General features: G+C 45.6%; 1 protein-coding gene across 7 annotated transcripts in view; it reads right to left on the minus strand.

Annotated features, from left to right (window-relative positions):
• The window catches only part of ABCC5 (ATP binding cassette subfamily C member 5), a 67505-nt gene extending 58275 nt beyond the window's left edge, over positions 1-9230 (minus strand). For 3 of the 7 annotated variants that reach the window (XM_059855631.1, XM_059855629.1, XM_059855632.1), the window contains exons 1-2: positions 9087-9230; positions 7727-7901 (exon numbers count right to left, since the gene is read on the minus strand). In XM_059855631.1, the coding sequence (XP_059711614.1) occupies positions 7727-7855 (129 nt within the window). In that variant the 5' untranslated portion in view covers positions 7856-7901; positions 9087-9230. Of the gene's footprint in view, positions 1-1045; positions 1122-7726; positions 7902-8473; positions 8588-9086 lie in introns of those variants that run through there. The other 4 variants (XM_059855640.1, XM_059855630.1, XM_059855633.1 and 1 more) reach the window with 4 other exon arrangements.
• Positions 9231-16137: the final 6907 nt, after the last annotated feature.

Here is a 16137-nt window from a genome sequence, read left to right on the forward strand (position 1 = left end):
ATCAAATAGGTTTGCAGGTCCAAACATTGTCGAGTCTGCAGCTGCTTGGTGAAGCAGCAAGTGCACTATGAACTTTATGGTCTACTAAGATAATTCTCTTCTGCTTTTACTGGATTTGATGCCATACACAATCTATAAAAATATTAACAAGGGGATTTGCAGCATTAGGCTCCCAGCCTTCTCTGTAGCTAGGATACTTTATAATACCCTGCCTGATTAAAACATGAGCCTATTTAAGACTAGTTTGGTGTATCATCCACCCATACCAGCTGTCTCCCTGACGCTGGGGCAACAAGGAGCAGGCACTGGGCTAGATCAGAGACAGTGGGTGTCAGGAAGGAGGCACTGATCCTTTAGGCACCTGCACACATTGATTGCAAAGTACAGACAGCACAGCTGCATTCACACAGCACCAAGGTGAGACCATCAGACAGTGTCAGATGCTTAGAAATTATGGTTACAATTTCCATAAAAGAATCAGATCCAGAAGTCAAAGACTCCATTTTCTTCAGCCTCCTGAAAAGGGGAGTATAAACAAAACTTCATGTCTCTGCTGCCTTCCCAGCTTCTGCTACCTGGAAGAACAGCTCTTCACAGCACCAAACACATAGCCAAATGCTGGCGTAAGTGCAGCCCTGCCACATTTCTCTTAAAAGATACAAATTTACTGTCCAGAAACATGCTCTGATTTACTGCAACAGTTCAGAGATAGAAAAGCTTGGAGTCCACTTTAACAGTTACAAGTGACTTGATTACCCGAGATCCATTGTTACTTTTCTGGGCCAGGATTAGCAGAAATTGTATTAACATTGGAGTCACGGTTTCAAAGCTAGCCTGAGTTTATGCATCCTCAGATTAAAGCAGAAGTTTCCCAATAGTGCTTGGTACTGATATCAAGGCTCTGTAGCCAAACAAGGTCAGGGTATGTACATTTGGTAAGCCTGAGTATTTTAGTCACATATATTGAGCACTTTCACTTGAGGCACAGGAAGTCCTTGGTGAGGAGAGATATATTAGCCTTCTACAGGAATATTTCTTATTTTACCTTGCCCTTGAATTCTGGCCAGCATCAGCTTTGAGGTGAGATGTTCTCAACTGTTTCCTAGCAAATCCATTTATTCCTGCAATCCAAGAAATACAGAGTTTGGCATGAAGTGTTTGTTTTAGGATTTTGCAACTGTAGCTGCTATGAATGCACCTGACAAGCAGCTGTGCATGTGCTTAGGCTTGTGGTATCCATGAATTCCTGTCTTTTCTTTTGCATTAAAACCAGTATTCATGATCTTGTAAGCAAAGGTTCTAGGATTCATTCAAAGCTAAGGCTGTACATTGATCATCCAGCACTGGAGCTACACAGCTCATAGACAGTGACAGCAGACTCCAGTGGAATTGTTAATAAGCAGCTTTAGAATTGGCACCCCACATGTCTCTGCCTACAAAGATGGGAAACCAACTCCTCACTAAGCAGATCAACCTAGCACAGCACAGGCTGAGAATTTGGCTCCTGCCTTGCTCGGGTAAGCTCTGCTCTCCTGAACCACCCCAACACCCTGCCATATGCTGGGGGTGTTCTTCAGTAACAATCTTCATTCAGGCCATGCCTAAGCCAGGTCACAATAGAAGCTACACAGCTGAATTTTGTACAACACTTGGAGCACCCAGGGAGGCTTTGAACTTCAACTCCTATTGAGTGGAATCACCAACAAGTGACAGCAGAAGCCTTGACAGCCTGACCACAGCATTTATCAAGCCTTATACAACAATCTTGTATTGAACTCACCTTCTTGCACCCACACATGTTTCCAAAAGCAAACAGTAAACTAGGAGACTCAAGCTAAACATCTCAGGGCTCTAAGCATGTTGACTTTGAAATTCATTAACCTTCATCCTCAAAAACAACTGAAACACAGATTTTGTTTGTGGAACAGCTTGTTTGCCGTCTGTGGTTCAGAGCACAACTGACTGACTATCCCTTATCACTAGGATACAAATTTTCAAAAACTAATAACCATCTCAGTATCCCAAGACATGAGAACCCCCCACCATATATGTGAGTTATAAGTTGCTCCAAGCTGAGTTCACCAATAGCTTGGGACAGATGCAGTGAATATTTCTGGAAAAGCTTTATAGCTGTACACAGTTTCTGAAGCAGCCGTAGAGCAGAATGTCTGCAGCACTAATATAGAACACCACAATGGGAAAAATACTGCAAGATTTCCTTCACTAGCTAATCTACTTGATAGTTTATTAGATTAGATTAGCTTTCCTTGATAGCTAATCTACTCCTTACACACTTCTGGTCATGAGAGGCTGATTTAGAAATCTGCTCTGAACAAAGGAACAGCAACCCACAGTAGTCAAAGACAATACCAGCATGGGGTCAGAGCTGAGGTTTTATAATGTAGCTAAGACTTGGAAAGAAGATAGCTGTGCACTAAGGAAGACAGTCAAGTTCCAATGGAAGCTGTGAATTACCCAGAATATCAAAGCTCCTCTAGAAAATGTCTCTGCCCAGTCACAGACCTCACCTTTTTGATCCTCCTGTTAAGTGGAAGCCTTCTCTGATACCATAAGCCCCCCTCCAAGCGTCAGATAAACTTTTGATACATGACAGGAGCATATCCAAAGCCATTGTCACAAGGTCATACGAGCATCTAGGCATGGAGGACGAGGCAGAGATACCCCTTCTACAGTGTGGTTAGAGGGTCATCCTAAAGCACACTCCAAACAATTCTAGGATCTTCCATCAAGTGATCCTTGACAGAATCACTTGATTCTGTGATTACTGTGTCAGTGACTGCTTTACTTGCAGAAGTTCAATGGTAAAACAACAAAACATGATTGTAACCAATATGTTCAGGTCTTTGGGGATATCATGGAATTAATGCATCTTTAGAAATTACCACCAAAGTTGGCTTCTGCACCTAGTCTGATTGTGTTCAAAGTTCTCAAAGATAACAGAACTACTGCAAAAAAAAAAAAAAAAATCAGATTTTAAAACTTGGCTTTCATTTGACTTGGAAAAGTAAAAAAGTGTTTACTTGGTTATGAAAATATGCAATCATCTGGAAAAATGACACATCCAGCAGCTTCAGCTACAAGTAACAGTTTATAGTTAAGCTCTCTAGGACTGCTCTAAGCATGGAATGCACAGGCAGAAGTACCCAGGCTACACTCACACCCCTATTTTTAACCTGTTGTTCAGTGGACTCAGACACTCAGATGCTTCAGAGAGGTTGAGGCAGAATTGATCTATTTAAATACTCAGTGATAAATCACTTCAAAGCTATCAGTGCTTGAAGGATTTACATCAATTCCAGCAAGTTCTGATCACATTCCCTGCTGCCTTGGACAAAAGATATCAGAAACAAACCTGAAAAACAAGAGATCAAGGAAAGGACAGGAATATTAGTAGGGCTTTTGATAGCTAAAGTTAGCAACACGTTTCCTGCATGTTTGAAGTGATCTCTACAGTTCCCCTGGCTGGTGCCTTGAAATGCAGCAATTTGCACTTGAGATTCATCACAGATGCAGTCTTTATCCCTCAGCAGCAAGAACTTAATCCTGAACAGTACATTCCAACCAGAACCAACTACAGCTTGGAGTACAATTTGTAAATAAGTGCTGTAGCATCGTTAACGTGGGAAGTTGAATTCCAAGAACTGAGTTCTCATAAGCTCTGCATATTGCAGAAGCAGCTTGTTCTCATATCCTCCTCTATTGTAACTGTAATGGGGTAGGAAAGCTAAATTCATTGCCTGCTATTCCATCAAATAAACAAAATCTACATTTGAGACAAGCCTATTCCAAAAGCATTTCAAAAATAAATTACTTCTCTTTCTCATCTGTAATTTTATAGCATATTTCATGGACAGTGGGGTCTGTCCTCCCCAGAATACACTGCTTCCACGAGAAAAACTACATACAATTACTTCAGCTGCAAGTTGAAGGGCACAGGCACCTTCTGAGAACAGCAAGTCCTAAAGGTGTAAGTACAAATCAATATTTCAAAACATACCTTAATTATAACTCACTGGTCATGTAACAGCTTTTACAGATGAAGACCACTCACTGTAGTGCTAGGCAGCAAGTGCACCTACAAGTTCTCTGGCAGAGGCATGCCCCCACAAACAATAAACCCAATTAGTATGGTACTATGCAGGGAGAACACGTAGTTAACACTCTTTTGTAAGCTACATTAAGGTCTCCAAAGACTTAAAAATCAATTGTTATCAGAACATACTGCAGACACTTACTCATGAGGTGAATATATGTATTCACAAGCTGAATAAATTTTTTCTTGAATTTCAGTCCCCAAGTGCCTATTTCAAAGGTCCATATTTCTATAGCAACATTCCCATTAAGTACCAGGAACTGTTGGATTAGTCCTACTTATATTGCAGAATTATTTCAATTATGATTCCAGGAAGCCTATTTGAAAAGCTCCTGTCTTTCAGAGATGTGATCTTTCAAGCTGTGACCAAGCAGCATTTAAGCTTCCAAGGAAAGAATACAAGTTCTTTTTCACTATTGTCATGAACACACTTGTGGTAGTTTGAAACAGCATCCTTTCAGCTGGAAATAAACACAAGAATGGAGGTTTCAGCACAGAAAATGGAAAGCTGAATATAACCTTTATACAACGCAAAAAAGAGACATACAAAAAAGCTCTGGGACCTTGGCTCAATGGTAAAACAGGTCTTTCACCTATAAAGATCATGATCAGAAAATCAACTAGACTTGTCTGCTTCAAGTTAAGAAGAATGCAGAAAATGCAGCAATATAGGCAACCAAAAACCCCAATGAGTCATATTATTGATCAGCCAAATGTACTTGTAGCCCTGCCAGAAGCAGTCATCACCACTGGCCATGAACCTGTGGCCCTTGACTACTGTCCCCAGAGCACAGAGGACTCTACCTCACCTTATAAGGGTGCACCATGTTACCAAGAAGGCTACCTCATGCAGTGAAAGTCTGCTGCAAAACAGCCTTAAACTTGCATTCCACAAAGATCTGAAGTTAGTGGTGAAATAACAGCCTACATCTGCTTGCAGATTGTTCCTGGCAATACAGGTCATGCTTCAGCTTAGTCATTTTCTGGTCAACCTAATTCAAATCCTGAGCCAGATTTTCTACAAGAAATTTGAGATTTTCTACTGATGGTATACTGGACTCTGTTGTCCAAGTGAAGAGCTCCACTACAGCTTATCCCTCTATCTGAACTGCTGTGCTCCTACTCTTCCTCATCACATCAGCCCTCCCTTGTGTTCTGTCACCAGCTGTGCCAAGTCAGTTTAGGCATCTAACCCCATCCAGGTTCCATAAAAGATACAGTAGCAAAGGACAGAGTTCCTTCTCTTCCCTTGAAACATCATTTTCTTCGCAGCTTCTACCACTTCCTTACATGCAGAGGGAAAGTGCTTAACCAAACAGAAAGCTCAGCCTTTTGAAAGGGAAGTCTTTGCTCTTCCCTAAGCCAAGTATGCTGCTGAAAGCAGAGCTTGTTTCAACTAGAAAGGGAAAAACTTGGTACACAAACATGAATGCCTAAGTTAGATAAGGTGTTATGAATATTTCTCCTTTTACTTAACCTTAACATTCTGCAAGCAAGCAGGATTTAATCTCACTGACATGTAGCAACAAATTCAGAGCTGTTTGTGTCTGTGGACTATATATACCCCAGCTGCAAGGCTAGCAAAACAAAACTGGTACCAAAGTCTGAGCTAGAAATTAACACAACCTTGGCATACTGAACAAGATAACAACCAAGTAAAATGGGCATTCTATCAGAACCAGAAGATGCCATTAGCAAAACAAGCTAAGTTCATTCTTCTACTCAAAGAGAACAAACAAGATAAAGTTCTATGTAAGAGCTTGGGTAAGCCCTTCTCTTACATCAGTAATCACAAGTTTACAGAACCCCTGCTTTGCAATTATCTGCGTGCACTAACCTGTAGTCATAGGCAGCATATCAAATGGTAAGGGTAGAAGCATAAAAAAGACCAGCAACAGAGTTAAGCTGACCTGAAGCTGCCTCAGAGTTAGATTTTCATGACAGGCTGTACAGACATGCAGGATTTGGCTTACTTTCAGCCTCCACAAAAGAAAAAAAAAAGAATAAAAAATTAAAAGTACCCACAAATACGCTGGTTTCATGATTCAATTTAATTAAAAATTTACAGGTAAGATACGGATTGTTTCCTTTAAAAGTTAAATCCTGATTAGATGATGCAGACCAAAAGGGAGAGATAATATGCAATGATTACTGCTGAACTCCACTGCCACTGGTCAGGAAACAGAGCTGCCCACCAATGGCATCACTGTTGTCACCAGTAATTTGACAGAGCAGATTTGCTACTGGACAGGGTAAGGTCGGTGGCAAGCCCACGGCATCAACACGACAAAAGCCGCTCAAAACCTGCACGGTGCTCGAGGGCTGTGCATCAGTGCCTGCTGTAATGCAATCAGACACCACCTTGCTGAACACCGTCAGCAGCACTTGCTGACTCATAGAGCCTGTGGGGACACCAGAGCTGCAGGGCCTGCGAGCTGCACTCAGCTGCTGCAGAGCTGAGCTCTCCAATCCCAACTCAGCAGCGCAGCCCTGAGAAACCCTCAAACCCACTGAAACGAGGGAAGCTGAAATACAGAGTATCTCAGCAGCTACTGTAACACAGCAAAGATTAAGCCTCTTTAGAGATCTTTACCATTCCTCCATACAAATACAGCAAGTTCCCCTATTTCCAACCCTCTCACAGGCAATCTATGTGGAATGACCAGCAGCATATCTGCAAGGAACTCATCTTTGTAAAAATCAGACAGAAGCACTATTAACTTTATTTGTTTGTCTTCAGAAAAATCTACAGTGTGCATATGTACATATCAGTCCTTGGAGTATTTCAGAAAAGGTCAAGAATAGGATATGCAAGAAAATATTAGCTTCTCTGAATGCTAGCACTGGAATATCTTTAACCTTCTTCAGCTGGCAGAAGTTATTAGTTTCTGACCATATCTTTCATCAGTGTGGGTGTTTCCATTTCTCTGAGCCTTTCTTCCTTATAGCAGTTGGTAGTATATGCACCCTTCCCAGTGAAAACAAGTTCTAAAATTTAGAAGCTCTGAACAATGACAGGCTAGGTCTAAGCCAGTGGTTATTTTAAGACCCAGCTCTCAAAATAAACTAGAATTATGATGGTACCTCACCACGTTAAATACACAGATGTTCAAGAAAGTGTTCAATAATAATTACTTTCATCTGAGGGGAAAAGTAAAGTCATGCTACTAGAGCAAGCTAGACATCTGGTTTAGAAAATTAATCCTTAAAACAACCATGGCATGATTAAGAGTTTTTTCAGCTGCCAACACTGAATGGTGCATGATTTGTGCCGAGTGCTTCAGTGCTCTTGCTTGGTTGTAATGATTCTCTAAAACACAAAGGTTTAAAATATTTCCTTGATTAACATCAATAGCTGAATACTAGAAAAAAGTTTTGTTCAAATGTTACTAAAAAGTCATATTTAAAAGTGAAAAATGCTTAATAGGTGCTAAGACCTGTCATCAAAATAGCTACAGCACCCTTTGGAATGACCTCTTCCACACAATAGGCAATACTCATTATTGACCTTCAATGCAGCAAATCTATATACAGCTGGCACAGTAAAAAGGCTGCTGCATGCAATTTAATAAGCATAAAGACTGCAAAATAAACAATGAAAAAGAAACTGACCTTAAGTTTAGAATGCTGAAAATTGGACTCTTCCTGCTCTTCATGCTGCACCGAGTCAGCTCTCTCCCTCACACTTCTATACCCAGGACTGGGTATAATGTACTCTTTTCCTATGTCGATGTCTTTCATCTTCTGTAAACGCCAGGGTTTACAAGTGTTCTTTCACCTCAAGTATCTGAAAAATAATTAAATTCCTCTTCATTATGTGCTGTGCCCAATACACCAGTTACTTTTAATCACCTATTTTTAAAGTTAATTTTCAGAATCAAAATCAATAAGCAATAGTAAATGAGTTATATTACAACAGTGCTATAATAACATGGCTTTCAAAGTCCATGCAAAACTAACCTCTCATGAACTAGTTTAAACATACCCTGAGGTAATCAAATAGTACAATGATCCTCAAAGCACTGGAGTGCTGTCATAGTTCCTCCCTTAGATCTCTGAAATACAATTATGCAATCTGACAGATTAAAGCAATAGCTACAGCATTTAGCTGAAACCGTGAGAAACTTGCCTGGGAAGACCAAATCCCCAAAATCTTCTGTAAAAGTTTGAAACTGCATATATACATTAATTTATTGGTACCATGTTTTGCAAAACCAATCTCTCTGGAGAGATCACTTGATAATATTAGTCAGTAGAAGCACTCTGGAGAAAACTATGTCCCTTCTTTATAACACTGTTCACTTACTCCATAGGCTTGAGCTATAATTAAATGCAGAAATGCACAGGAATGAGTCTCACCTTCAGTGCTGCAGGTTTCCACCCAGTCTATCAAACTGCACTGAAAGGTCAGAAGGAGAACTAGAGTCTGGAAGACAAAAATCACTCCCCTCTGCGAGACTCTGTTTTATAACTCAGTTTTATCGCATTCTGCCACCCGCCTGCAAGGCGATGGGAGACGCCCGGCTGCGCTAGGCTGGTCAGACTGCACCAGCAGCTCTGCCGGGCTGCGCGGGGCTGCCAGGGCTCCGCCGCTGCAGCATCGCCGCCGAGAGCACCGCGGAGTGGGGATGCTGCACCCGCGGGCTCCGCGCCCCTCCCGGCGGGGATGCGGGACAGCCTCCCCGGCCGGACATCCCCCAGCAGCCCGGGGAGAGACCCCCTCCGCTCTTCCCCGGCCCTCCCGTGTCTCCGCCGCACTGCCGTAAACACGGGAGCCGCCCCGCCCAGGGACAGGTGTGCCCGGCTGCAGGTGAGGCGGGATAGAGCGCGGCGGGAGAGGGCACCGCACAGCCCCTTCACTGGGGGTGAGGTGAGGGGGCTGCTCGGCCGGGCTCCTGACAGGAGAGGGGACAGCAAAGTCGCCTCCTCACCACACCAAGGCTCGCCCGTGCCCCGTACCAGCCGCACTCACCTCCGCCCGCCGACGACCCCACCGCAGCTTCTCCGCTCCGCGGCCGCGAACCCAAACAACGCCGCTTATAGCGGTTCCGGCGTCCCCACTGCGCCTGCGGGCGGGCGCTGCGGCGGCCGCTCCTTCCTGGTGCCCCACGGGAGATGTAGTCCACTCCTCAGACCTGGGCACTCACTGATTGCCGACAGTGAACTACATTTCCCTCAAGGAACCGCGCGGGCCAGCTGCGTTTGGCCGCGCCCCCGTCCCGCCGCGCCCCGCCCAGCCCCGTCCCGCCGCCGCTGCCGCAGCGTGGGGGGTCTGGAACGTTCGCCGCCCGCCGGGGCGGCCCTGCGGCGGGGCGGGCGCACCGGGGCACAGCACCTCTCTGCTCCTCGCCGCTCGGGAGGGCGGCAGCGCAATGCAATGCAGTGCAGTGCAGTGCAAAGCAGCACAACGCAAAGCAGCACAACGCAGTACTGTGCTGAGCCGTGCTGTACCGTACCGGGCGGTACTGTGCAGTGCGGGAAGGACGGGTCCTTCCACCGAGCTAGTGCCGGTGGGAAGAATCGGGGTCCGCTCCGTTCGGACACCGCACGCAGAGCCGAAGGGCTGGCTCGTGCTGGCTCGGTGCTGGAGAGAGCGAGGGGTGTCTCGGTTTCCTCCCCGCAGCGGGGGTGCCGCAGGGCGCTGCCCGGTGTGGCGGACAGAGCAGCGGGGGCGGCCTCGGTGTCCGCCCCTCCCGAGCCTGTCACTCACTGCCGGTTATCTACAGCCCCTCGGCGGGGAAAGTGCGCCGTGCCTTCATCTGGGGCTTAACCTTGGCCGGGGCCGCGGTCAGTAGCGGCTCCTGTGCGCAGCGGCCGTGCCCCGGCAGCCGCTGCCGCAGGCCTGCAACGCACTTCCCAAGGAGCCGGGCACGATTCCCTTGCCAAGCCCCAGCTGTGCCCTTCCAGCTCCCTCAGACCACCTAAAGGGACGGGGAACTTGTCCCAGGGCTTTCGCGGCCAAGCTTTGGCGACTGAAAGGGATGGAAGCTGCGGCTGTGTGTCCCTGTGTTTTGGTGGCTGAGGACCAGCAAGCCTGCTTGCCCAAAAGAGTGACACAGGGTGTCCAGCCCCCTCCTCCGGGGAGTCACTGAAGGAGATGGACACAGCTGCGTTTCCTCTCACAAAGAGCTGTAAATATCCTTAACAAACCCTGAGCTGTAGCTTCTCCCCTGCTGCGTTTAAATACCCTGTCCTCAGCTGACATCCTCCTTCCACCAGCCAGATTTGGCTGATGTCTCATTTAAGTGGTTTATGTAACGAGTGCCTGTTTGCACCGCAGTCCTTGCTCTCCTGTCAGGAATGTTTGTGAGAGTCAATTTGATAGAAATGCTGAAATGAACTCAGGTAAACGAGGGAGATGGGAATCTGGAAGTAAAAGTGGACCAGAATATTCCCTCCAAGCCCACAAGCTAGAGGTAAAAGTAAAAGGTGTCACCGTGCAAGTAACAAGGGCACCCTTAAGGAGGTACCAGAGAATCCCTATAGAGCTCCCTGACATATATGGTCACACACCCTGCAGATCTCACTCTATTTCTAGAAAAAAATGAGAATCAGCGCTATTGCAAGTGCTCTTAACATTTTGGGACCAGGGAACTGACAGACAGACATACCTTGCCCAGATAGAGGAGCCAAGAACAAATGTAACTGCTGCATTTTTCTGCAATCTCTTCCCCAGATAGGGGAATCATGCACAATCACAATCATGCAGTTTCAGGTTGGACTGGCATTTTGTTGCGGAAGACACTCAAGGTGCACTTCATGCCTTATAAATGCTATGTCCCAGCAAAATTTGGATTTTAGGAAAGAAGCCAGGAGGCAATTTATAGTAAATCCCTGAACAGTCATTAAACTGACGTTTGTTTGCACCAAACACTCTGGAATGAGATGTCCAGATACTGAGCTGTGTAGTTAAACAGCATAAACAGAAAGGACAAAGAATGAATGATGGAGAAAATTAAGCTGTGTCAAATCCTTAAGGTGAATCATGAGTATTTTTGGATGTTGATCTGAAATTGTTCTGAGTGTGAGCATGTCTTGGGCCCTGGGCTGTGGAGGCAAACAGAGGTGCTTTTTGGAGGTGGCTGGCTGTTTTTTGAGCTGCTGACATGTTGAAGCCCAAAGACTCTGCATCACATGCCTGTAAAGGAAGAAGAATATAAACTTCCAAAGTCATTACAAAATCAGTTCAGAAAGACGAGCAGAGACTGTTGTTTAAGCCTAGGGAGCCAAAGTCCTGCCTACACTTGTTCTGTCCTCAATTTCTCCAGTTTTGGAGGAGGTCTGAGAGTAATAGGGAGGACAGGAGTGCTAGTAGAACACTGCTGGTAAGTAATGGTAGGTACACTCTACTCAGACTAGCTCTGGGCAATGGGCTGGCAGCAGCATCAGGAGTGTTTTCGCACCTGTGGTCCTACGAGTACATTCTCCCTGAGTATGGTGGTGGGATGAAATGCTTAAGTAGGCATAACCCACTTTTTAGTGTGTCACAAGTCTCCTCCAGCGTTTTTTCTAAAGCCTATAAATGCACTGGTGCTACCAGCCAGAGGAGTTACATCTTTAGCTCCAGTGGCAGCAGCTAATGCTTTTAGTGCTGCGAGTCCTGGATTCATCCCTGAGGGATGGGAGCTGTTATATAAACAAGGCCTGTACAGTATTAAAACTTGCCCTGATTCAAGATCTGGGATTTGCTGTAATCAGACCTGACTGTGAAAGAAAAGCAGAGCCAGACCAAAGAGCCAGCAGCAGCTTCAAAGCCAAGGCCTGCAGACCAGGGTGAGGAGGCAACACCTGACAATTCGGTTTCTTAAAGGTGTCCAGGAGCTGCTCCCCTCCACCCCAAAATAACCATCAGCAACAAACCTAAAGCAATGCTTGAAGAAAATTGATTTGAGCCATTGGAGCAGAAAATGGAGCATCTCCAGATTGATCAGGAAAACCAAGGTTCAGTTTGCGGGAGTGCTGGTCTTTGTTCATCTGTCTCTCCTATTACATCTTCCCTGTAGGACCTGAGGATCTGCTTCTGCCTTTTGGGGAACTGGAGCAGGTACTGCCCAGGTGAATAAACCGAGCTGAACCCTGGATGAAAACAGACTTCTCAGGACATCTGAGCTTGAGGAGCATGGCTGCACTCAGTGCTCAGTGTTTGGGTTCATAGCATTGCAATTAAGACTAGCCATGAAAAACCCTGCTACACACAGGACTAGGAAGCAGAGAATTTCTTATGTGCTGAAGGGATGCCAATCCCTGGTGAGCCAAGAAGACTCTGGCTGCAAAGGCTGGGTGAGTGACTAATGGGATGGGTGCAGTCAGTGTTTTACTACTGGTTAAATATTGCAATGAGGCACTGAGATAAAACAGCTTTTCTCTTTGCCCTGAAAGAAAAGCAGTTCCCCAAAGAAGCAGCATGATGTGATTGGACTGATGTCCATGGAATTATAGAGAGTATCCAGGAGGGTTAACAGAAGTGGAGAACTGTCATTCCAGACTTGCTTCCCACCCATTGCTTCCTTTTAGGTCTGTGGGCTCTGTGAGCTGTCTGGGGAACACAATATGCTTTGGTCAGTGTGGAGGGTCCTTGAGGAGGTGTCTTCCTTTGACACAAATCTGGACACTGGGAAAAGCAGTTCTTCCCCCTCTCCCAAATCCCCTTTCCCATGTACCTCATATGCAGAGGACATCATCTTCTTGCCCTTCCCCACTGGGATGCTTGGTGCAGGGTGCTGACACTTGCATTTTCAGCATGAGTTTCCTGAGTGTGTCCCTCCTGATGAGCATGCTGACAGTGGTTATGCTTGCTAGCGGTTTTCTACTCTCTTGCTGATCAGAGCTCTTAGCCATGAAGTGCAGAACTCACAGATTAATTGGACAGCTCAAGTAGAAGTCCCATTACCAAATTTAGCCTGTAGCACTGCAAACTGTAACAAGCTCAGAAGTAGGGAGGTCTGAAGAGACTGCATTATTAGCTTGTTCATGATTCTCTGTTCCTGTGCAGTGGCCAATCTTTTATTGTCCATCATGTCCAAGTCTCCCTCCCACACACAGACTGTTCAGGATTTTGAGCTCCCAGAACAGTCCGAAAATTTTCCCATCACACTGCAACTACTTCACATCACTCTTCTGGAAAGTAGTAACTTATCCTTAGCTGGGCCACATGAGCCACCAATCCATGTGGGCAGCTTGGCAGATTGAAACATATGTTGCCAACAACTGCAGGGCAAAGAGACATTGCTATTCATTTTCCTTTGTATCTTGTATCCATTTCCTTTGTGTCTTGTATCCACTTTCACAGTTCCAAAGGAAAGAAAATTTTTGTAGCAAAAGCATCAACAGGATCACTGAGGGTAGTCATTCTTAATCCATCATACTTAGGCTACAGAGTTAACATCCCATTGTGGAGACAGGGAGGGGGGCAGAAGTCAAGCAGGGCTGTCACAGACTGCTGTGGCTTGCTCAATCATTCCCCTCTTCAATCTCACTAGAAAATAAACAATTTGGGGACATCAGTGGGCTGGGTTTGTCACGTGAAAACCACAGTCCAGTTTCCTGCAAACAATGACGTTAATAATCATCAATAACATTGCACAACAGGTCATTATTGTCACAGCAAGAATTGGATACAATTGCTTTTAATTCAAGTAAAGTTATGATATCTAATGGATTTGATCATGGCTTGCAATTGAAGGACTAGAGGCACAAATACTTCCTGCACATATTTAGTGCTTCTAGCATCAGTCTTCCTAAATATCCTTCTGCACTTGTCTAAAGAGGGTCATGAGCACTGCTCTCCAAGCTGCCTGTAGCAACACCTGGATAGACACACACTGTCCATGCTGTGCCAGGCATCTCCCTGTCTGCTGTGGATACTTGTCCAGAAGACAATGCACACACCAACCATACACCATTCGCACCTACCTGGTTCCATCCAAACACACAGCATGGGGCCGATAACCTCCCTACATGGATGTGGTACCAAAACTTTCCCCCATCCCAGTCACAGCTGCCCAGAGGGGTTAGCACACTTGCAGCACTAAAGACCCAGTGCCACGATCCAAACATTTCCTGGAACTCAGCATTTTCCATGCAGCTGCTCTGATTGTCGGGGCAAATGAGGCACAGGAACTTGTGGGATGCTCAAGACCTAATCAACACCACAGGCATCCCTCACTTCATAGAATGGGCACTCTCTGAGCTCTCACTTTTTCATTACTGCAGTTTCATTGTGCTTACAGCTCTGCAAATGACTCATCCAGGCATTCAAGTTCATGTGCTTTCTGTTGGTTCAGTGCTGAACAATCTGTGTTGCTGATCAGAAACTGGTGAGAGTGAGGGCCAGCTCACACAGCACAGTGGAGAGCTATTATTTCCCCACCCTTTCCCCAGAAAAATTCTCAAGAGGGATATGATGTATTTGGAACTAGAGAAACAGGAATCTTTCTCTTCCCTCCTAACCTGTTTTAGCAGAAGGCGTTCATTAATATCTTAATATACCTGTGCATTTGGCTTTCCTGGAAACAAACTGTACTTGCTTGATATTTGTGCAAAGCTGTTGGTAGTGTGGGTGTTCACATTGTGATTATGTTTCAGAGGATGAGGCTCCTAAGCTGATCCAGGCAGAGATACCACTCCAGGCTACAGCAGTACCACCCATGGCCTTCCCATCAGTTCACGTGGGAGGATGAACCTTCCTAGCCAAGCTAACGCTGTTTTACTCTTGTTCTCAATAGCTTCTACAAATAGCCACTCTTTTGCAACAAATATCTCTTGGTGTTATTTTTCTTTTTTCAGGTTTTGATCATCCTGCCCTCTTTCTGCAGCATTTATGCTTGTGAAAGTGCAGAAGTAAAAGATGCAATGCTGTGCTGTATCACACGGATTAAATTAGTTTGTAATTCATCATTCAGGTCGGGAGGAGAAAGCACTGAAAAAGTATCTTATTTCATATGCTATTTTCTTTGGGTTTTGGAAGAGTGGGATACAAAAAACCCCTTCCAACACAATTAGCAGCTACTTATTCAGAATTGGGTTTTTTTTACAGGGAAAAGCAAGAAGGTTTCAAAGCTGTTGCAATGTCTGAAGTGTAATCCAGTGCAGAAAACCAGCTCAAGGCAGTACATACCTGGACTGATTGTACAGTTTTTCTTCTATAAACCTGATAATTCAAAGGACAAGATCAATTCAAGGGCAAAGCACTGCCCAGGGACCAGAAGCTGGTGCAGACCTACACGGGTAGCAAGTTTTGTGATTCCTCCGCCTCACACCACACCCACGGCTAATGAGTAACCGATAGAAGTCAGCAGCTTGGGTCAGGCTGGAGCCTGCCTGCTCTCACTGGCACAGCAGACTGTTGTATGGCTGGTTATTTGATGAAATTAGTGGAAAGGACAAACAGTGCTGTGATAAAAAAGCTGGAGATGTGTCTAGATGAGCATTAACGGGCTGGGATGCATTCTAACTATACCAGTCTGGCTCTGGGAGTTAGGTCCTTTCAGCTGGACCCCTGGTTCATTTCCCATAGTCTGCAGATGTGCAGCAGTGGCTTTGGTTAGCCTGAGGCATGCAAGGAAAAACTCCTCTAACCCCTTAACCCCTCTCCAAAAGCAGCCCAGGACTGTCCCCAAGCCAGGGCATGGAAAAGGGAAACAGCCACATCAGAATGCTATGTTCAGTTCAGTTTGCTTTTCTGAAACAGTTTTTGGGTTGGCCAAGCAGCCGTGGCTGGGGCCATACGTAGGCTGTGGCAGGGGGAACTGGTTTAAACAGCACAAAACCCAGAGATGGTGGCCAGAGCATGATGCAGCACGACCTTCCCTCTGGCTCCCAGGGACACGGTCACAGTCTGCTGCCAGGGCAAAACACCCTCTGTCCACTCCTCATCTGCCTCTGTGAAAACAAAGCTATGGGTCCATGGAGGTGGAAGTGTCACTGCTTCCAGCTGCGTGCAAAGAGCAGGGCCAGGCACAGCAGCAAGGTCACTTGGCTGGCTGGTGTTGGGATGTGGGTTTCTTTTGGTTGGCTGCTTACTT

This window comes from Haemorhous mexicanus, chromosome 10 (assembly GCF_027477595.1).
Source record: "Haemorhous mexicanus isolate bHaeMex1 chromosome 10, bHaeMex1.pri, whole genome shotgun sequence".
Lineage (NCBI taxonomy): Eukaryota > Metazoa > Chordata > Aves > Passeriformes > Fringillidae > Haemorhous > Haemorhous mexicanus.